This window comes from Centruroides vittatus, unplaced genomic scaffold, assembly GCF_030686945.1.
Source record: "Centruroides vittatus isolate TY-2023 unplaced genomic scaffold, ASM3068694v2 contig_1799, whole genome shotgun sequence".
Classification (NCBI taxonomy): Eukaryota; Metazoa; Arthropoda; class Arachnida; order Scorpiones; family Buthidae; genus Centruroides; species Centruroides vittatus.
The window spans coordinates 87,204-111,374 of NW_027121100.1; the positions used below are offsets into that span (position 1 = coordinate 87,204).

The 24,171-nt window shown below is 31.7% G+C and overlaps 2 protein-coding genes across 2 annotated transcripts in view; both read right to left on the minus strand.

Annotated features, from left to right (window-relative positions):
• Positions 1 to 10,391, minus strand: part of LOC136969493 (alpha-tocopherol transfer protein-like) — a 46,647-nt gene extending 36,256 nt beyond the window's left edge. Inside the window, exon 1 of the mRNA XM_067263660.1 lies at positions 10,230 to 10,391. Within this exon, the coding sequence (XP_067119761.1) occupies positions 10,230 to 10,320 (91 nt within the window). The 5' untranslated portion in view covers positions 10,321 to 10,391. The remainder of the gene's footprint in view (positions 1 to 10,229) is intronic.
• On the minus strand, positions 631 to 22,497 carry LOC136969492 (clavesin-2-like). Its single transcript, XM_067263659.1, has 5 exons — positions 22,301 to 22,497; positions 7,898 to 8,134; positions 7,621 to 7,814; positions 1,544 to 1,654; positions 631 to 834 (listed from the first exon to the last, which is right to left on the minus strand). The coding sequence occupies exons 1-5, from the start codon at positions 22,389 to 22,391 to the stop codon at positions 652 to 654; spliced, it is 816 nt and encodes a 271-aa protein (XP_067119760.1). The 5' UTR covers positions 22,392 to 22,497; the 3' UTR covers positions 631 to 651.
• Between the last annotated feature and the right edge of the window lie 1,674 nt (positions 22,498 to 24,171).

Consider the following 24,171-nt stretch of genomic DNA (forward strand, 5'->3'; position numbering starts at 1 on the left):
AAAGTTAAACATGCATATCTTAGTAATTCTTAGAATTTTTCCATACGTCTTAGTGGTCATTGAGCATTAAATGATGAATAAAAATGCTGAGGTACGATATATACTGAATAAGATGAAATAATGAAAAACAAATTTATCCGCACTACAAACGTACTTATTACCTCCGACATCTACAATGTCGGAGGTAATTGAAGATTACCTGAATTGTAGATTACCTTACTTACAGCAATATAAACATTACGGATGTTTATCACTATTCTCGAAATACATGTAATCCCCAATCTACACTTATCTCTTATTACTCAATATACTGTATGCATATTCAAAAAGGTACAATTATCAAGAAAATTCGAACGATAGGAAAAGTCTGTATGTAAATAAATAATGATGACATTACTTAAAATGAATAATACTTGTACTTTTATTTAAATACGAAAATAATTTCTTACATATAATATTAAGCTTTTCTAATTTGCACACGTGTTGAATGAACAAAAACTTATCAAACATTCATTGTTAACTCAGAAGAGCGAATTAATTTTAAACAATTTTATGATTTGTTTATGAAATATATATATAATTTATAATAATTAATTCTTCACTGATTACGCGACGTAGAAAATCTTTTTCAATTTTTCCTTTCAAATATTTTTAAATATTATTTTCTTCTGTCCAATATTTTTCGTTTTCTACAAAAAGTTCTTCATTGTCTTTTAACTGTTGAATGTATTCAGTTGAATCAAAGGGAGGTAATTCTCCACCAAACTCTGCAGGTAGATACTTAGGATCGATTACTTTGTGAAGTTCTTTCATATCTGAACCATGAAGATGTATCTACAAAGAAACAGTTTGTAACATTTATTCCGTGACAAATCAAATAGAAAACGGTGTATATATATATATATTTATATATAAAGTATCGTTTAATACATGTAGACAAATATCATTATCGAGTTACTAGTTATTTATGTCATTATCATTAATTAACGTAATACATTGGCAATAGGAAACGTTCTCTCGTTACTTTAAAACATAAATATAAAAAAAATAAAAAGCACCTTGTAAAATAAACATTACATAACATTTAAAGTAGCTTATATAAAGCAGTTTTTATCTTAATTTATTATTAAAAAACAAACATTTAAAATGCGGAAAATTACAACTATTCTTTATCAGATTCTTACAAATTTTCCTAAAAATAAATTGGTTTTGGTAAAATAATACGATGCAATGATGAGGGCAATCTGCGAGAGTAGGACAGCCAATGAAAAAGTGGCTGCTATTAAGGTATTAGTCAGGTGAATAAAACACGAAAAACCATGTTGCTAGGCGTTAGTGAAATACGAATCTTTGACTAATTACCAATGTTGATTGGTTTTTTAAATCGGCCATGGCTTGTGACACGTGTAATGAAGAATGGTTATTAGACATTATAACAAATAATACAAAATCAATTAGAATCATAAAATATATTTTAGTCCTTGTTATTAATTCGTTAGCTTATATTATATTTAAAATATCAAACTTTTTAAGAAAAACTTACTCGCTTTTTTAGTTTGTAAGGTAAAAATGGAGACATTATTTGATACAAAAATATCAACATCTTGTTAGTGTTGACTATGTGAATTCCCTTGTAGCGGACAGGAATGCATTGCTAAAAAATAAAACAAAGGAAATGTTTAATATTTGTCAAAATATAAATTTCAGATCAATATGTCATATTAATGTTAACAGGTTTTTATTAATAAATATCTGTATCACAGAAATTTTGTGCATAATATATTGCATAAAGTAAGTAATAAATGAGAATCTAATTGCTGATTATTGTACAAAGTTTCGTTTTATATTTTCGTTTTAGAATAACGTGGCTTCTGTGTTTCACTTTAAAACATTATCAGTTGACTGCAGAGATAGAGTTTACGTTAAACGACGTTTAACAACTCAACGGCCTATAGACGTTGGCTGGCTGAACCGTGGTTTAAAATGCGTTGCAAAGACGACAAGAGTCAATTTCTAAAGGAACTTCGGCAAAACATTGTATGTTTTTCTTCTCCATTACTCCTCTGTTCTAGGAGTCGTTCGGCCAATCGGGTTATTCGTTTGTGGCGTTAGAAAAGGTCGCCAGCTATATTCCGAAAGCTTCCAGAAATAAAATCTTCAGGCCGTTAACAACCATTGTTCGGCAATTAATGACAATCCTTTTCCATTTCGATATTTAATTTCGTCGCCAATGCGGCCATTTAGAAAATTTATACCGAATTCGAAATTCCCTTTCGGAATAGATTTTTAACGAATTATTTCGACATCGCATCACTATCTCCCTTCGTAACTGTCGAAATGAATAATTTTAAATATTTTATTGTTACTATTACATTTTTTTCTTTTTATAAAAAGATTTCGGTAATTATTAAAATTGTCTCGTTTGTTTAACAGAACGTTCTGACTAGGTGATTAACTATAATGACTCCGAAATGCATTAACGTTCCATAAGCCGATACGATACTCGAATTGTAAATACATGTATCTGATTTAAATTAATTGTAGTTTTAAGTTTTCGTTCATTTAAATATCGGAATTGAAACAACGCCAAGGAAATCCACCTCCTGAAGAAATTTTATATAAAAATCTAACCGCGATTTATGTAGTAGATAAATAATGAGGACCCAGTGATTGCGGCCAAACCGTTTAAAAGGCGACAATCCATGTCCTACTTTAGTGTTCAAATGTTCTATTCTTAGAGGAAATGAAGTATGTAAAGAAGATATTCGTTCAACTTTCATTACAAAGCTTTTAATTTGAAAACTCTAAAAAAATAATTCTGAAATATCCATGCAAAATATCCTGTTAAATAAACTTGTGAGACAAGAAAGAATGTAGAAAGAACAGCGAAAATTTAAAATTTACGTGTTTATCTAGCTCTTTCTACATGAAATTGTCATAAAATGTATAAAATTGTTCGATCTGCATTTAGTATTGAATAATATTTTATCAATATTCGGATATGCAGTTCTTTTTAATGTTGATTTAAAAATTGTATATTCTGGTTTCCTAATTTAAAGATTTATACTACGTAACATTAATTACTATTTCTAAATAGAAGTGAACAATAAGGTCTGAAGTCGTTGTAATAAATGAGATTATTCTGTTTATTTAAGGCTGTTTCAGTCAGTTCAAAGCCATAAAAATCTTAATGTGGTTCATTTCAGAACATGTAAAAGAAAATTTCGTGAAAGAAGCTTTATTTCCGAGCTAACCGTTACAATCGCGGTAGTAGTAGCAGCTGAAAAACACCTAACAAATGTAAACTATACCAGGGAAACAATACAATTGAAGAACAAAAAAGTAGTAGATGTTACGTTCAAGGCATTTAATGATTCATATTTAAAGGAAGTGCATAAGGAAACATTGGATTTGTGTTTATGGTGTAACACTGAAAAACAGGATTTTTTGCACTACTTTATAGAACATTTATTCCTACATCAGAATCAGAATTGAAACCGCTGATTTTCTGTAATAATCGTAATATTGCAGCGAGCAAATATTCTACATTTTAACAGCGAGAACTTGTAATTATGGAATATTGACCAGCTCCTGATTTGGTGTGAATTGTTAAGCTAAAAATTGCGAGAAAACAGTTCATGCGCGATTTTCTTGATCATTTCTTATGAAATAATAAAACATAATATAAATTACAACAGTCACATTTTTCATCGATGTGAAATTAAATAGCTTTACTGAAAATTAATTTTCTTTTGCTGATTCCAATTAATCAACCAGTGTTCGTTTGATTGGTACAAATGAAATGTCGACTATCTATTTCTTACTCAAAAATTTGGCTGGTAATAGGAGCAACTCTATTGTTGTATGGGTGATATACCAAAGCGGATGCGTCCCTGAAAAACTTTCTACAGGAAATTCGCTCTTCTTTAAAAGATAGAGACGTGAAGAAAATCCAGAGAGCTTTACGTGGATAACCCGTTTAAAATACCAGAGTTTGTAGATTTTATGCATTCGATCACTGATGGGCAAAAGTTCAACATATACGGCTTTCTCAATACGCATTGAGAGAGCCGTATAAGTTCAGAATTTCTAATGCCTGATTGTTTAACAGCCTACATAACTGATTTATCGTAATAATTCTTACATGCAGTGCGATACTTTTTTAATGCTACACAAGTACGAACAAGTTGCGAAAAACCACTGCTTTTAAATGTCAACACGACTAAAACTCGGGAAAGTTAGGTTTTGAAGAAATATGTACGTACATGACATAGAAAATGCATGAGTAATTACTCTTTTCTCTGGAAAATATCGTTAAAGAAACCACTACATATTGACAGATATGCCAACCTATAAAAGTGCATAACAATGGTTAATATTTTGAGTCATTATATCATATGCATAATTTTCATATTACGCGAAGATATTTGAGTGATCATTTCGAAGTAAGTCAAAACGCGTCCGCTTTTCTTTTGTAGTTACGTGTGTAGTTATGTGTATATTTGTCATACAACAAAACGCATGTCAAAAAGAGTGAAGAAATTCTACATTCACCACAAGTTTTGACACTATTTTGTTATTCTGTTCTACACAATTGTGTTATCGCATTTTCTAGGTTATAAAACACATTAATCTCTGGTTTGGCATTCTAATTGATACAATATTCTTTTCTCAAATACCGTGTTAAAATCCACGTTCAATTCCAGCAATATTTCATAAGTGATTTATAAAAATTCACCTAAATGGCAGGCATGAACTTCGACACAGACGTAATACATTTATCTTCTCTATTGATAGTACGTTTCTTGCGACGGAAATTGGTTTAACCCTTGAAAATTCAGCCGATATATCCGAGTGTCAGAATGAATTTTCGAGTGCTGTGGCATTAGAGATTTATTAGGAAATTACTCATTGCTTTTCGTTCCTAGTTACATTAAATTTTTGTGATACCTCAACCGGTTATTAGAATTTTAAGGTTTATCGCACTAATGAATATGACTTTGCGAAAACTTTCACTTTATTTTATGTCTAAACTAGCGGATGATCCCTGGGTTGCTCGGGCAAGTAATAACAACAGCAAATATAAAGATCATTTGATTATTTCGTACTTCTAACCTATCTATTATATTATATTATTTGATTTATAAAGGTTATCTTACGTAAGAGATTATCATACCGAATATCCAATCTAACATTTTAAAAATTCTCTAAATTGTGTACAATAGAAGAATAAATCATTTCAAAAATATGTAACATTGGTCATTTGGTGTGATAAACACCTTATGTAAGATAACCTTTATGGTAATAAAGCCGATGTACTAGTTTCCACCGGGTGAAACAATTAGGTCTTCCCCTCTGCCGAGGTTAATTACAGAATTTCCAGATGAAGTTAAAAATGTGTTCGATTTCTTGCAAAACGCAAAAAACCGCATCTAAAATAATACAGTAGAAGTCGAGTTCTTTGGGGTTATACTTAACGTTTTCCCTCTCCGTCGCAGGAGAGCATTTCCAAAAATCCCTTCTTACTGTGCATTCTTAAGACGTACCCTTACTAATTACCAAATTTCAACTATCAATTTAAAACCGTTTGAGCTCTCAACTTATTATTATCATTATTATTATCACCCTATCTCGATTATATTATACGAATAGAGACTTTTTACAATAATTGAATTTAAAACGTATACAATACACCCGAAATTCCTTTCGGACTCTTTTGGAGTTTTTTATCAATTGGATATAAAATAAAAGTTTATTTGTAATATCATATTCACTAGTGGGATAAGCACTTTTGCTTATTTTACCAGTTAATATGATATTATAATCATGTATTTGTGAGACCGCAGATTTTTGCGGGAAAATTTGTGTAAATGAAAGAAAACTTTAATTTTTTTGTTCAAGGATTTTGTAAACAATCACTTATAGAAAAAACTCCTCGCGGAGAAACGGAGCAGAAGTCTTCAGTAACTATCAACAGTTAGGTGGGAAAGTTGACACTTAGCTGTTAAGAATTCGCAAGTCATCGTCAATAACCGACCGCTTCCCACACTAACACTATAAAAGCTCGCGCCACCGGAAACTTAGGGCCCTCGCATAGGAAGTTATTATTGTACTTGTGTTCGTCTCCACGCCCAGGAACGAAGTCCCGTCGGAGTAGACCTACAGCAACTCTTCCACATCGTCGGCGACCGCCATACATCGAATTATATCGTGCAATCTCACACGAAGAGGTATTTTGTTAGGACCTTTGTAAACTCTCTCCCGCAACGGCAATAGGCTTAGCTCATAGCCTCCTGTTTGTTTAGAACTTTATATCCACTTGCATATAACCGCATTTAATCGCATGGTATCGTAGAATAGTTGTAATCGCCTTGTATGTTATTCTAGTTAGCCAATAAATGTTTTATTCATTAACCTGTCTCTGTCAATCCAACCTGTCGAATTACAGACGACCTCCCAACTCGCATTTTGCCCTCCTAGCCATCCGAAACGACAACGAGATCGGGTTTTACCAACCCGTGCAGTGTAAGTGGTCAGCGAGGATAAACTCCTGACCCTCTGCTTATCTCACATATTTATTATCAAAAGGTGACGGTGATTGAATGAATATGTATACATATATATAGCACAAATAGAAACGTTTGTGTCATATCCTTTGTCTATAAAATTCATCAAGAACGATCGACGAAAATTTTACTGTTATACGGCGATGATGAGTTAAATTGAATATATATTTCTTAGATTCGTTTAACACAAGCAATATAATTCTAGTCTTCATGACTGACTAGCTTAAAAGTATTGAAATGTCACCGTCCTTCAACGAAAGTGAATAGTTATGTTCCCTATTTACACTTCTAGAGAAAGAATGATTATAGAGATAGTATTGTTTGTACTGATAATACAATATTAATAACAAATACGGTAGATCTCACTATGCATTGAGACTAAACAAGATATATTATTATGCTACGTGTTGTCTCTATTCTAATATCGTATCTTTCCGGTAAAGAAAACACCCTCCTCATAATTACATATTAGTGAATTTAGAAAAATATTTATTTCATCACATTAAGATGTCAAATGCAATATACTCGTATACCACACAGATAAACAATACTGTAAAAAATCGTTCAAATCCACTACACTTACAGAGGTAACAGAATCGGTACATTTCAAATGTATGCCTTTACAATAAAAGATAGATTAGACACGTGACGAAATTAATTAGTTCAAATGGCTAGTGCACATACAAAAAATTAGTACGAAAAAAATTTCGTACTAATTTGGGGTATTACAGTTACGTACTATTACACAACCAAATACTCTTTTGTATTAAATTTATTGTTAATACAAAAGAGTACCGTTTTTGCAGGTACACGGGTACCGTTACCATCGCAATCTCAGCTAAATTAATAGTTTTCCTGCAAAACTGGTGATACGACAATATAATTCTCAGCCGTCGATATTTCCATTGCATTTGTGGAACAACGACACTATTCAAAGTCTCTCAATATTATTCTCTTTCATGATTCCTCATAAGATTTTTCATGGAAATTATTGCATATAATACCAATATCCGTATCCAATTAAATATTTAATTATATATAGATTCAGACTTACCAACATGCTTAAAACCACTAATTGAATATTTCTTGGAGTGTACTGGATAATATGTCTCCATAATATATCTTTGGCGTCTAATAAAAAATAGTATTCATTCACTTGTATAGGATGATCATTTAGTTCAAAGTCAAGGTTTAACAATATGACTCTTAACAAATCCAATAATTCCGCTTTAGTAGTATCCCAATGACCTGTATACGAATGAATTGTAGTATAAGTAATTACGTGAAAAACTACATATGGTGTACCTTATCAGCTACAATTTGTGACTTACCGAAACTAAAAAATGTTATTACCATATCATTTTCAGTTTTTACAGATGATAACATGTTCATACGTAGAATTTCTTCTAAAGCTGAAGGCTTAAGATTTTTGAAAACAATGGGATACTTCTTCCTTGTCAAACAATAGTTCTTGAGCAATGTCAATGCTCTTTCTCTGTCGAATTTTCTTGCTCGTAGGAAACTGAGAAGAAATATATCGTCCGTTTTACATCTCAGATGTTTTTCCTCTTTTATATTCATGAAATGAAACATTAATATTAGAATTAATTATTTAAATATTAAAATGTTGTTATTCAGTATGTTAAATATTAAAACATACTGAAATGTTTACAAAAAAGGCGGTAAGTTTATTATATATTAAATATTTATTAATTCTTGTATAATATAATATTGTAGATGAAGAAAATTTAAAGAAATTCGTTGGTTTAATTTTATGGAATAATCCATCGCAACATGTGAAGGACGTCAGAAGAGAGAAAGAAAGAATCTTCTAGGAAAAAAACTTTTACTGAAGTGTTTAGTAAGTAAAGAAAATACAGAAAGTTTGAAGTGGCCATCCCGATGATTAAACAAAACTCGCGACTATCAGTGTTTAGTGCTTTAATCCACTTGGTTATTAATAGACAAAGTAGAAATCCGTTAAGTTTTCGACATAAAAGAATCAATGAATTTGGTTACACTTATACTGTCTTTTTTTTCTCATTCAGTTTTCTATAACTGAACTATGTTGGGGTTTCGTAGCGTATATCTGTTTCAAAATAAATGTTAAATATTATGATATTTTTAAACAGCAACCATTGCACATGAATAGCTGAACTTAGATAATTCAGAACGAACGCAAGTGTTGTATATTTTGCATATTTTGACATAACATTAGTTATAAACTCTAATTATTAATATAATGGCGATAAATACTTTAAAGTATTTTTAACGATAAAGCGCTGTTTTACTGTTATACAGCATTATAGTTGGAATCAGTTCTGAATTATCATAAAACTTCAGGGTCATTTCTGATATTTCTTTTATTAATTGTGTATCAGGATAACGTTTATCTCTGATCAGAATTCAAATTAGATATACTGATATAATGTTTAAATGCAAGCCTCAGACAATATATAATTTGAAAACTTTTTATCATGAAATAACTTTTGTTATTTTGTCAAATTTGAAATATTTACTGTTTAAATTCAACAATTGATACGGAAAGTGAACTATAAAACTTGACCTTTTTTTTATTAATATATTTAGTTATCTTGTGCAATGATTAAAGTTATTGATACGAACATATAAAACGAACAATGCGTGCTGATAGAAGTAGATATGTAACTTTGAAAAACTTATTCATATTTTAAATATAAATTTAATTTTGATACATCAGTTATAAGTTATTTTAATATTTGTTTATAAAATAATTATGTAATGTTTCTTGAAAGTTATACAAATTACACGGCCTTTTTATGGAAGAATATTTGAAAATCTCAGATTTCTTAGTTTTTAAATCAGTTGCTGATATATTGCTCCTTTACTTTCGACATTCCTAAAGATGTAAAAATTAAGACACAATATTACAGTTTTGTGTAACGTAATTATTATTATTAAAATGGCTGAAGTGGATTTGACGGGATTGATCGAATAAAGCAGTGATTCTCAAAGTGGGGGTCGTGAAAAATATTTGGGGGGTCGCTGAAAAATTGATTCCAGATCAATTTTTTCAAATATTTTATAAATTTACTATGGATTCATGTTTAGAAATAATAGAAATAAAAAATATATAAAATAATTTTTACTTAAATAAATTGCACATATAAATAATAAAAATAATATAAATATTTAAATACGAGCCTAACCCCCTCCCTCCGGGATGTTTTTTGACACATGCTTATTCTTCGGGGGTCCTTTGAAATTTTTAAGTACAGAAGGAGAGTCGCGGTCCAAAAAGTTTGAGAAACACTGGAATAAAGCAACGTAATATTTCATTGAGCTGCCAGACGACTATGGTATTTTATTTAGGTCTAGCCAAAATAAATACTCGGTAACTCCACCCGCCAGTCCACAATCAAGTAACATTGACACTGACTTTAATCACTCTGTCACTGTGCAAGTCATTAAAGTGCGCTCTCTATATATATATTAACATTCATCTATTTTCTAATACTTTCTTAATTCATCTGTATTAAATTCTATCACACTATTGGAGTCTTACCTGAATTTCCCAAAATTATGGAAATATTGTTAAGTATACTTATAATTGATGTATGAAAATTTATAGCATTATGCCAAGTATAATTTAACAGATTTAAAATAATAATACGAAATTCTTACTGAGAACATCCTTTCGAAATTCCTCTAACTCTTTCTCGTCCCAACTGTAATCAGGTTTTTGATGAACTTTTGTTTCATCAGACGTATTCATAGTAATTTATCCGTATTAATTATTTCTCGTAATACGTAAACAGTTTTAATAATGTAGGAAATTTAAATATATTTGTTATTCCAACTGGAGAAAACTGGCGTTTAATAATCTAATTGCGAAAGAATTACAGATAAATCTTTAGACTTTACTCTTTCGATACTGTTTTATCGATTACTCCATCGGTCTAACTTGATAAAATGCAATACAATGCCTCAAACATTGATAGTATATATAAATAGGTACCAGGCGATGTTTACAACGTACATGTACTGTACATTGGTATTAGAAAGTACATTGATCTTCTATACCAATCCATTATACAATAGAGCATGAAATTTTAAACGTGTTTAAACAGTAGTGTGTTTTACATTTATCTTAATGAAGAATAATTTGCAATAAAATTGACATATGTTTATATAATTTAAGAGAATTTTATCACATGATCTATCTGTAATGAAATACAAAATAATTACCGTGATAAATAAACAATATTGCGTACAAAATTCTGTTGTTGGTTATTAACTTGTTTGTTCGGTAAATGTAATTCGAATTAGATAAATGAAAAGTTTATATACCTCAATTTTAAAGAATTTTCCTTAAACATAAAAATATTTTTAAGGGATAGAAGAAATTTTACTTCTTGTTATTGAATAGTTGACATCTATATATTTAATAATGAGTTTGTTTGTTTGTATGTTTGGTTATTCTTACTTCTTGGCTGTTCTGCTAATTGCTGCGAAACACGGCAATTACGTTTACATACTTATAACTTAGGTAAATTCGTATTCCCATTCCAAAAAAGCTATTAAATTTCTGTCAATTATTTTTAAGTTATACAAATTATCACGAAATCAAATGATATATTATTTTTCGTCTTTTAAAGTAATTCAATACGTTCCGGAACCTCCAAAATCATATTAATTACGCTGCGTAAGATATATATTAAAAATTTCCTTTGAATTACGTAGAAATTTTCACAAATAGAAAAAATTGATTAAAGTTTTCTGGAAATTGCATACAACAACAAGAAAATGCTTTGAATTGAGTTTAAAAAAAAAGAACTTAGATCAAACTTCTAACTTAGAAGGTAATTTTCGGTTTTTAAATAAAATATAATACAAAATATTGTAAATTTTTATAAGACTTTAAAAAGCAAAGAAGCTCAATACAGTACTCCGATCACTCAATCTAATTCTTATTTTAGTATTTCATTACTCGGTAGCAAGACTATGAAAAGTCTTGCTACCGAGAATTCCTTTTCCGATTTAATTGATGTGATTGGAATCGTGCTCAATGCATTTAAGAGAAGACAAATATTATGTGTTTTTCACCTGTATCCTGGAAGATTTCTAGTTCGTTTTCGAGATAGTAGTACTTCTTTTGTTCTCTAGTTTTCTTGATTTGTCTACCTTGACTGCTTTAATAGAAACATCATAGCCCAATAATTCGGCAGTTCGTTTGTCTTTAATAATCAGGTAATGAAGAAAAACTTCATACTTGCAGACTTCGTACTCGTTTGTATTCTGGTCAAATTTGCACAACTTGGCGTTACGCAGTTATTGAAGCTACTGGGCATGGTTAAAAATTAAGACAACATAAGCACAATTATTACCGATATTACAGGTTCTGGGAAGTAAAGAATTTTGAGAGTCCTGCCACAAATAAGCTACGTATTGATCATTGTCCGTTTGTGACGTGCAATAACGAGTAAAAATTAAAAAAACTAATAAGTAGGTTTAAAATCAATAAATACAAATGTATTCTGACAGTCTATGAGTTAATTATATTTTCTATTTGCAAAATTTCCTCAACTTTAACACAAAATAAGGAAAAAAAGTGAATTTTTAAGGAATTTGCGGGATTTCCCGGGATAAGAAAAATTTCCCGAGATATTTCCCGGGTTAAAAAAAATAACAGGAATTCCGGGATCCCGTTTGAGAAACCCTATATTACATTCACTTGATTACTGCGACAGGTGGTACATAGCACTTACTACTGTTTTTCATTTCTGAACAATTGTTTGTTAATAAGTGCCCGCCAGTAGTCAAATGAATAAAACCACCGAACACTGGTAGTTACTTTGTTATAGGTTTGGGCGTGGCCAATGGGCAAGCCACATGCAGTTTTACGGGTTTTCTTCACGTTAGTAACACTTGGGAGCCAGATTCCAATAAAAGACTTTCCGGGGTGTATTCCTCTGAATAATTACTCACGTGTCCCATTGCCGTAACCAAACAAACCAAACTAATTCTAAAGAGTGATTAGTTATTGTAACATTATCACAACACCGGGCTGCAGTTTTTTGTCACAATTCTTTTTGTGGTGTCTTTCCCATGCACGTCTTACTTTACCTGTTTGCAATAGAGTCGTATTTGTCTCTATGTAACCCCGTTAGGGGAAACATTTGAATTGAAGTAACGTGATTTCCTGTTTAAACCGGAAATTCATATATAGATATCAGTGGCGTGCCGTGACATTTGATGATAGGGAAGCTGTGTTTCTGTAAGCAGCCGACTTCCAGGGGCAATCAGTTAATAGAGGTTTCATGTCGACATCACGACATGACGCATGACGTCATGAGCATGCGCAATTGTCCAGCGCCATCTTTGTGACTTGTTTACGTTTTGTGTGTCTTCACGTACGCTTTAACTGCAGTTCGTGTTGTTTTTTTTCGTCGCGAATATCACTATGGTGATTTTTGTGTAATTGGGTGTAATGCTAGTTCACTCAAGAACAAAGGAACATCATATTTTAAAATTCCCGGCATTATTTGTCATCAAGGATCCCAAACTGAGGAGCTTTCACGACGAAGGCAAACTGCATGGCTCTCGAGAATTAACCGGAAAAATTTCGTTACGTATAAAGTGAATATCAATACAAAAGTTTGTCAGAAACATTTCATTTCAATATTTACGTTAATAAACACTAAGTTATATTTTAAAACTTAAAGAGTTTATTCATTTGCTTATATTAATTTAGTTAGGTATAGTGCATTTATAAACAAATAACTAATGTAACTTCAGGCTTTAGCTAGTGCAAACTTATAAACATTACACGTTAAAACTAAAAGCAAGTAGGCTTATTATATGCTAGTTTCAACTAGAAAATAAAGGTACTGAACAATCTGAATTAAAAAATTTCCACAACTGTTTTTAATTAGACTTTTACTTTCAGACAAAAATTCTTAGTTAAGAAATACGTAAAAACACGAGTTTAGACAAACAAAAGAAAACATATCTTTCCGAGCAATATTACTTCGTGTTATTCATTACTTTTACTCTTATATCAGGAGAAACCCAGCCACTTGTTAAATAGTTATGGGCCTCTAAAGTTTTATAAGCTTTCATTTGTGACAGGGTGTAGAAATTTGTTGTCAAAACCAAATAGTTTATAATGTCACCAAATTCTACTTTCGGCTACAACTCTTGATCTACGACGAAGTCTGATAAACTGGCTTCGTATGGATCGCCTTGACATAACGAAATTTTCTCTTCGTACAGAGCTGCATCTCGTCCTGTTAGACTGCTAGAATAGCCTGCAAAAAAAGAATCTTTTTTAACTTAATCCATGATAATAAAACTGCAGTATTTTTGTACGTTTAAACTAAAAAAAGACGTCGAATAACAGACCACGTGCAAGCTAAGCGAGCGAAAACTACCACAAAAATGACGAATGGGCGGAGCAAACGTGTGTTTTATCACGTGACATGCGACCTTGAAACCTCTCTATTGCGTGTCAGTGATGGCCTAGGATCCATTCGTACGTGCGTGGTGGCGGAAGAGACGTATCTGACAAAAACCGACAAAAAAGAAACATAAAATAAACATATACTATGTACAAAATAGTTTGCTTTAGGACAGCGGTTCCCAACCTTTTTTTGACCAGGGACCACTCTGATTTCATTGTTGTTAGCAGGAACCACAAGGTTTAAGAAAAATAAACTTTAATCAAAACTTTTAATATAAGTAATCGTTGAACTCAAGACTTTTGCTTTAACAGTACCATTATAATAGATAAAATAACATTCTTAGTATAAATTAAATTCAGTTTGTATCAATATGGAAATAATAATTTAAAGTAAATAAAAGTTTTAAATCTTTCGCGGACCATATTTTAGCTCTTGCGGACCACTGGTGGTCCACGGACCACTGGTTGGGAACCGCTGCTTTAGGACAATTAGCCGTTCGGACATCCTATGCTCGATGTGGTTCTTTGATGGTCGATCGAAGATGGCCCCGGGACAATGGCGTTTACAAGTCTGTAGGGTACGCGGAGACTTCCTCTGTTTGCGTCTGGGACACGGTCTAAGTCCGAAGTGGCACAGGTGACAGGTTGGCACAATAGACTTTTTTTTGCGCGTTGACACACGGCGTTTTGGTTATTCGTAACGTTAACCGAGTGCCAGGTGTCCTCGATTGTCAGAGATTATATCAATCTCCGTTCTTTCTTTCATCCATTTTGATTGGTCGTTCTCCCTCAATCACCTTTCCGAGTGGTTGGTCCCTCGTTATTGAGCGTAACGAGACTCTGCCTGGAGCGCGAGAAAAGTCAAAATCGAAGACGAATTCGATCTTTCACGATTCATAGGACGACTTCCTTCCACAATTTATCGTTTCTGACTGGCAGTTTGATATAAACAATGGGTGTTCGACTATGAACGACTTTTACCTATGTTTTTTTAAACTAATGAATTCTTTCTCTAAATTAACCGTTTTTTCGCGTCTTTCGTGACGGGTCAGACCTGTCCGGTACATGACATTTCCATAGATGTTTTAAACAAATACTAGAAATGGCAAAAATAAACAATTTATGTATTTTAGTTCTAAAATACAAATTGATACGATACAAACAGTGATAGAAAAACTTGTTTTTTAATTTTTTATAAACTAACTCTATTCGGCGATTTTTTCCGCAAAGTCGTTAATTACTTTATTATAAAAGTCGCTGGTCGTCGACTCCATCAACGTATTTAAAAGCACTTTTTTCGAAAGCAACGCTAGCGACGACAATTTTTCCTCCCACCGAGTGTTCCTGGCCATGTATGAATTCGCTCCGTGGTCCAAAAACTGCGCTCAACAGACGCACTGGTAGATGGAACCGTAAAAATTAATGATATTAAATCATATAATTCTTTTAGTACGTCTTTGTTCGGATCGACATTAATTATAATATGTTTTATGTTTAAGAGTTACTTGTCAGTATAGTCCGGACACGAATATAAATATTGAGATTCACTACGCAATTTAGATAAATCAAAAAATTTCCCATAAAATTTACTTAATTTAAAGAATTAAAACACGCTTGGAAAAATTGTTAATAATTTTAATATTATTAAAAAAGTGATAAAAATTCTAAAGATTTTGTCTGAAAATCTGTCAATATAATTATAATTTTCTTTTAATTATACTGTAATTAAATATAACTTTGCAAAAAAACGTACATAAAAAATAATATTGAATACTCTTAGTAAACTAGCTCCCTACCCAGTGGTTAAGGGATAGAATTGTTGGAAGCGTCACACGTGTGTAGTTTCCACCAGCTAAACCGGCTGAGGTTGGTGCTCTGTAAAGCATATGCGCCAATGCCCTCTGACTGCTTTAAACCATTCAGTTATTCTCGCCGTGAAAGCTGTCTCGTAAGCGCTTCCATTTTGCCACTGATATTCGAATATACAATAGCAATCTTGTCGTTTTTTTCACATGTAGTATAGAAATTTCTAATAAGATACATGATGCAGTTATAATAAAATATTAATTTTAATTAATTCAAAGTATTGTACGTTAAAATATGAAAATTTACATTTTAGAAACTACAAGGGAAGGTCATTGGAAGGTGGAAGCAGCGCTTCCACCGCTTCCAATGACGGCACGCCACTGATAAATATTAATCTGTACTACCTGTCTTAAGCTTTTCATATTTGGTCTCGATTTGCATCTTCTACTAAGCTTTTATATACAAGTTGCCAAATCGCTATCATGATGCCAATCTCATTACTTTTATGCCACACCTCGTAAAATCTAATAATGATGAAATTAGTCAAATGTTAATTAGTACAAATTACAGGAGCACTTTTTAATTTTTTAAATTTTGTAACATAAAATACAGTACATAAGAATGAGCCAAAGCTGAAATAATTTTTATAAGAAGTGTAAAATGAGAGTTCGAATTAGTTACATATTTTTTTTATAATTTCTAAATAAAATTTAATTTTCTTTTTTATTATTCCAGTGTTTTTCATTCTCTATAAAAAATTTTTCATTATCTTTTAACATCTGCCAAGATTCAGACCAATCAAACGGATTTAACGTTCCTCCAAATTCCTCAGGAAGATACTTTGGATCAATTTCTTTATGAAGAGCTTCCATATTCGAACCGTGAAAATGTAACTAAAAGAAAATTGTAATTTTACTTTTATATTCTAACTTTTTCCACATTGAATAAAATTTATAAAATAATTAGACAACCACCTACCACCTATTAAAATAATTAGGTTTGTAGTGGGGTAATAAGTAAAAGTTGTGGCATAATACCAGGCTACTGGAAGCAGATTTGACAGTAAGACTCAACATGTGAATAAAGTGTACATTACACAGATTGAAATTTTAGGATGTTTTGTACGAAGTAATGTTACCATGATAATAAGCCGAAAAAATAAGCATCGTCCCAGAAAAAGGCTTCGAGCTCTACTCTGGGCCTTAAAATCGTTGCACGTACATTAATTTGACTGAACATCTTTAAGCAGGATCATGAATGAAGTTTCAGGCCAGCCGAGCGGTCGGGTTTTTCATTGGGCGTACAATTGAGAGAGTGTGATAAAAACAATGGTCTTAGTAACGACAATGTGCATTTATTGACCTGAGTATTTATAATAATGAAACTGCAAAATCAAAAAAATTGCTCGGGCATGCAGGACCATAATAAAAGATCATTTTCCTCTCGTTACATAACTTTGATGATTCAAATTTCACAAAAGCCTTACTGTTGGTCCAAGCAAATTTACGTAAATAAATATCGATGCACATATGAAAAACTTAATGGCTGGGAGCCCGATTAATTACACAAAAATGTCACGCGAATTATTAAATTAAAATATGATTAAACATTGGAGCTGGGCATTGTAACGATGTCACAATAATAATATGATTTTTATACATACAATTGAAAATTGGTCTTTGGTTTTCAAACATTCAAACAAAGCTGCACCCCTTGCAGCCTTGCCGTCTTTTGTGACGTAACTGACTAAGGCTAAACTACTATTCTTGGAAGGTGATAATAGTTCAATGCTATTTAACAAGATTCGAAAAGATACTTACTCTTTCTTTTATTTTCTTTGGTATGAACGGCAATATGCATGCTGCAATAGCCAAAACATATTTGTTGACATTGACAAAATGAATACTTTTATACGACACAGGCATGACTTTCTAGAAAAAAAAAAGAAAAGAAACATTACTCTTTATTTCCTGCATCAAAACAATTTACTTTTAGTTCATATTAAGTTTACTATCTAGTATATCATCTAAACTGCATATTTATTGTTAATAGTTTACTTTTATTTAATACTTATTAATATATGTATGCTTTTATGTGCACCCGAAGGTAGTCACATAAATGAAGATTTTAATGTATTTCAATTTTTCTTTTTAATTATATCTTCGGCGGTTTTATCAATGTATAATGAAACATGTTATATGCGGATGTTGATGAACAGTTGAGTATCTGCGACTTTCTTAAATTCCTGTAAGTTGTTTTTTTTTTTTTTTTTTGTAAATTTTGTGAACTCCTACATTATATTCTCGTTTTAGCAATATCTTCATATTTTATTAGCATGCTTCACTTATTCTTAAAAGAATGACAGATCGATAGCTAAGAATGTAATTTGCTTCCTTCAATCCTATCTGCAACCCTCTATATCTTTATATTAAGCGGGAGTTATGAATACAGAGACCACAATGATGTACAGTACAATACATAGTGTAATAAACAGTTACAGTTACGTCTATATTTTCTGAGAAAATCAACGTTGATAAGGTATAACATTTCTCCTATGTGATTCATTTACGTTCTCCACAGTGTATCAATATAATAGTGTTGTATTAGAATTAAAGTTACTTCCCTAAAAATTTGTACCAGTCTCTGTTTATGCTACTGAAAAAAATTAAAAATGAGAATTTATTCTATTTTATACACATTTTAACACAGTTATTGACCCTCTGACCCCCTTCATTGACAATTTGTGGTAATTTCAATTTGACAGATATTTTTTGGCATAATAGTTTACCTATGTACTGTACGTCCTCACTACATTCTAATGAAATACCTTTTATTTAGTGTTATATTCCATTGCACGGATTTTGTTTTATCTAAACATCTGAAAGAAATTTGCAAGAATATCATGAAATAATTAAGATTCTTGAAGAAAGTAGAATGACAATATCAGTGGTATTAAAATAGATAAAATTGGCTTTTTGTTTTCATAATTAAAATGAAAATGATAATCTATTTTTATTATAATTTTATAAATTGTTAGTCGAGTATCGTTTCCAGAGGTCGCTGTTATTGCAAGTATTCACTAAGGTCTATAAACACTACATCCACATGAGGAAATACTTTTGTGTGGTCCTAGTATTTTTTCCCTACTTTTGCTACTAATATGTTACCCAAACTGTATTATACGAACCATTGACATTTCTTTTTATTTTCAAAGTTATGTAGTTAGAGCCTTGAAGTAAATGTTAGAATAACATCTGAATGGAAAAAAACTCTATTAGGAATTATATAAGTAATTCCGAACGAACGTGCAATATATTGCCTGTAAAATGTCTGAAAGCTATGGCATTTCATGGAACTAACGAACCAAAATGGCGGCTGCATAAGGAATATTGGAGTCTTGACCATGTCGTGGTAGTTTACAGAAACCACATTTTCTCTAAACTATAACATATTAACGAATAAATTGAGATTATCACGTAATCTCAACGACACTATTTTATTGTTTATATTAATCATTGTAAATAATGAGTTTAAAACGACTAAGAGTTTACTAATGGTTATTGTGGACAGGTATTAAATATCGTTATAACTGTAAGGTTAAGCAACCGAATGACCACTAGATATGATATTTTGCAAAATATGTACAACTCGGCAAGGTCAGTCTCAAGAAGATAGATATAATTTCAAAATTATGCCATGTGCTGAGATATTTCAAGTCCAAATTCTTTATGTAAATGAGCAGATTGCATGCTGTAAGCAGATCCTGCGCTACATATCATTCGACGTTACGATTGCTGTTAATTTACATTGATATCTACGACAATTTTTTAAAGTAAATTTTTTACAACTGGCATGATATCGTAGCGAAATCAAATGTTCAACACACGCATGCGAGTGTTTTTGTCGATTATGGCGATGGACGTACAAGTCTTCCACCGAACTTGCAAGTCTTTTAAACTGCTTTGGCAGAAGGTAAGAAGCATGTCACCAAATTTGTGTTTCCGTTTTAAGCCGAAACAGAAAGTTTTCGAAAAATACATAGTAATACCCAAATAATTACTCTTTAACATTCATAAATTGTAACTAAATATTTTAAACATATACTCACAAGGAAACATGTTACAAGAATATTCAGTACTCTTGGAGTAAAGCAGATTGCATGCTTCCACGAAAACATTTTAACATCCACTAACACAGAAATTCCATTTACTTGAAGAGGATGATCATTTAAATAGTAATCGAAATGCAATAAGATGCATTTCCCTAAATCTATAGGAGAAATTTTTCTTATATCCCAGTGGCCTGTGTATCAAAGAATGAATACATTGTATTGCTATCACAGGAGATAATATTTAATGGTTATATTTACCTATGGTATACAGAATAACGGCTCGTCTCTGATTCCAGCAAACAGAAGAAAAGAAACAGTGGGGATGCACGTTCTAACCTAACCTAACCTATTCTAATAATTTGAGATTGGTAATTTCGGCCATTTTGTATACCATAGGTAAATCTAACCCATTTAATATTATTTCAATAGAATTTTTATTTTCCGGTAAAATATGCTACGATCTTACTTGTTCTAACGAATCCTAACAATCTTCCACTGTCCGTAAATACTTGAGAGAGAGCATTAGCTTTAAGAACATGTTCTAATGATGACGGTGTTAAATTTTTCAGTTCATTTACGTTACTTCTAACTACATAATAATTCTTCAGTAATTTCAGAGCACTTCTTTTGTCGTAATTTCTTGATCTCAGGAAACTTAAGAGGAATATATCGTCAGTCTTATAATTGAATTCTTTTTCATCTGTACAGTACATATCAAGAAAAACATTTCATAGAAAAATTAAAAACTTGATAGATAAAGCAATTATTTACATTTTTCTACAAGGACACTTTGAAACGTCGAGAAGTGCAAAAATGTAGGGGGTTATTTCTGTATGTATGGATGTTAGTGTGTTTGTGTGTGTATGTGTGGTGTGTGGGGCACGATTTTGTTCGACCTCTTTGAAGCTTAATGACGCCTGTGTGTTTAGTCGAAAAAATTCTGAAATTTTGTGGGAAAATTTACTTATTATGGGGTTTTATGATATTAAATTTCGGTTGATAAAGGACGAGGGAATCAGGAGATAAAGGGGGTTGTGTGTATCTCCAGTAGGGTGAAATTGAATGACGACTTTACTCGTTATTAGCATTTACATTTTCTTGTAAAACTCTTCCCACCCTCAAAATTAAGCTTTTTGCGATTTCATGATAGTTAGAAATATAAAAATTTTAAAAATGAAATGGATAACAGATGGCGCTACCAAATGTCGCCAGTAAAGTTAGGCAACTCGTTGCTAGATTTTTTCTCTCTAATGTTTAGATCACTAATGGCTGAATTCATTATTAATTTTGTAAAATATACTTGCTGCTTCTCTTTGAGAAGAGAAAAGTACGTTTGAACTAATATAGCAACATTAACTACAATAAAACAAACATTGCAAGATATATGGGAAGGCGAGATATTTCAGTTATCTCATGTGCCACGGTCGCCACATTTATTACCATGACATTTAAAGGTTGAATTCGTTTGTTGGTAAAAGGCAACGTATTACTTGGGGATTTGCGAAGAGGTGTGTTTCCTAGGAGGATTTTGTATGCGATACTGGTCCCTAATTTTGTATAAACATGCGGGGAGAAAGTCCGATACTTCTACGTGTTCAGCTTCACTTTCTGCCTGTTCTTGCCGGATGACTAAAGTATATTTTACTTCTCATAGAAATAGTATGTATGAAATATGCTGTTTTTATACTAAAGTTGGGTATATATTTTATAAAATTTATAAAAATGTTAACATTATGTTATTCGTTTGTTTGTTATGGCAACGTAACGGATATTGGTATGGGTAGGGATGTCCCAATACCACAAAAGTATCGATACCAGGATCTGTATTGATACCGGACAGTATTGGTATCAGGTGTCAAAACTGGAAATCTGGCCAGCTATCGCTGTTCAGTCTGAGTCGTCTTCCAGTGGTTTATACTGCTGCACAGCTTTCTATATTTTTAACTATTATAAAATTGCAAAAATTTTAATTTTGAGGGTAAGGATAAAAGAGATATTTTCTGATATTGGTATATTAAAGGTTAAATTTCGAACAAAGGCTACATTATAATATATAATTTATCATATAAACCGATAAGATGCATTCATTAATATAAACTGCGGCTGTCTAGAGATAACAGTAAAATGGCGTTATCTAGTAAAAAAATACATTTAAAATTTTCCAATAAATTACTAATTGGGTACTAAATGTTTAATTAATAAATTTTCTAAAATTGTACTTTACTGTTCTTTTTAATGCAAATTCTGATATTATTTTTTAAAATCATAATATAATAAAAGTATATTAATTATAAAATTTCTTCAATTTCATTTTCTTGTATACTTAATGTACTATTAAAAATAAAAATAATAAAAATCAAACTAGAGAATACTCACTAAGCACCATCTTTCTAAATTCCTCTAATTCCTTTTCGTCCCATTCATATTTGTTACCTCTATTGATATCCTCATTCTGAATATTATTCATCACTTGTTTACTAAAAGCCGTTGTTTTTGTTGTTAACAGGGGTAAAATAATTCAAGCTTCTGTAAAATTTCACAAACAGAAAAGTATAGGGACGATTGTAAGCGAGACTTTTTATATATTTTTCATATTCTCCGTTGATTATTTTATATCTTCACATTTATCGCACTTTCGTATTGATTATTAATAATGATAAATATAGTTCAAAGTTCTCTATTAAAGTAAAAAGTTATAATCATATAATTTAGCTTCTAGCATCAAAATTTAAATTTGAAAAATGATAATTCGAACAAATGAAAACATTTGCTATTGTTGATTTAAATTCAATTGCTTTATTTTTTCTACAAACAAATAATAAACTCCTATGCCATATACGCATTCAAATTATCTCATCTAAATGTAAACATGATGGTGTCCTTAATTCTTAAACACAGAAATAGTACAGTAACAGGATACAGTAAATGAAGTAGAAACTAACATGTAAAAATAAATATAAGTTATATTGTATATTATTTAATTATGGTTTAAATTCATTTTTTAATTACAGTATTTTCAAGTTGGTGGGATCAATCTTTTAATAATCTCTCCCACTGCACAGCTTTTTATATTTTTATCTATTATAAAATGGCAAAAATTTTAATATTGAGGGTAAGAATATAAGAGGATATTTTCTGATATTTGTATATTAAAGGCTAAATTTGGAATTGTAAAGTGTATGGACCGATTGCCATTTGTATGTTTATAAAACCGCGTGTTCAGTAAACATGTGTTTTGCAAATATGTACTGTGCAACTCAGCAATTCTGATATTTTGAGGAAGCCGGAAATACTTGACGATTTTTTGAGTTATATCGATGCACATCCTTCATGAAAACCTGTTGGTTTTAAACTACGTTGAACAGAAACTTTGACCTAGTGCCTTTCATTTTGGATATGCCGTTGTCTACGGACTTTGCCAAGAGTTATGAAAATGATTTATGTAAACTCTCTCTCGATTTTTCCCTACGCGTAATTGAGAATTAGAATTTTAGCATAGAGAACTTAGAATTGTAATTAAACTTTTCGTCGATTTTAATAAATCTTGTTTGTTGTTAAAAATGGTGTCTTTACTCGACGGTCGTCCACGCCTTATCGACGGCTCCAGCCCTTCTCCACTCGTGTAACGTTTAACAAACCTAACAGCCATTCTTGCCAAGTGAGTAGGCCAACGACCTGTTGCCTGAAGGAGGAGTCGGACTTCTTCCGATCCTTCCGCAGCTCACATATTGGTTTTTCAGGAGTGCGGTTCGACTTTTTCTAGATATCGATAAGGCGAAGAAGGCCACAGTCGAGGAAAGATCGATTTGAGTCGACTAAGGAGTAGTAGAAGTAGGGACCTAATAGAATCTATCAGACCTAGTTAAATAGACCTACATAGATCTAGTTAATAGACCTAGCTAAATAGACCTAATGGAGGACGACTGTCGTGAGGCGACTGGGGCAGGAAACCCGAACCCAAACCCAAATCCAGCGCCGAATTCCCTTACGTTGGAGGACTGGGCAGAATAATACCTCTATTGCCTCTATTCACAAGAGAAGCAGGAGGTTTCAGATTAACGGATTTTTTTTATTCGTTAGCTGATGTTACTAAAGTAGCAGCCTGGTCAAAGGCCCAAATGCTGGCCGTGGCCAAACACAAACTTACCAGAATAGTGCGGGAATTTGTTAGAAAAGACCTTCACAATTAACTTCACAATTTTCACTGCTAACTTTCTGTATCTCTTATAAAAACAGGCCGGTGGCGC

Excerpts from the sequence above, each read along its gene's own strand:
- LOC136969492 (XM_067263659.1), bottom strand. The coding sequence starts at position 22,391 with ATGAATAATATTCAGAATGAGGATATCAATAGAGGTAACAAATATGAA. Across the intron at positions 7,815-7,897 it reads AATAACATTTTTTAGTTTCG|GTCATTGGGATACTACTAAA; the intron begins GTAAGTCACAAA and ends ATTCGTATACAG. Across the intron at positions 1,655-7,620 it reads TAGTGGTTTTAAGCATGTTG|CAATGCATTCCTGTCCGCTA; the intron begins GTAAGTCTGAAT and ends TTTATTTTTTAG.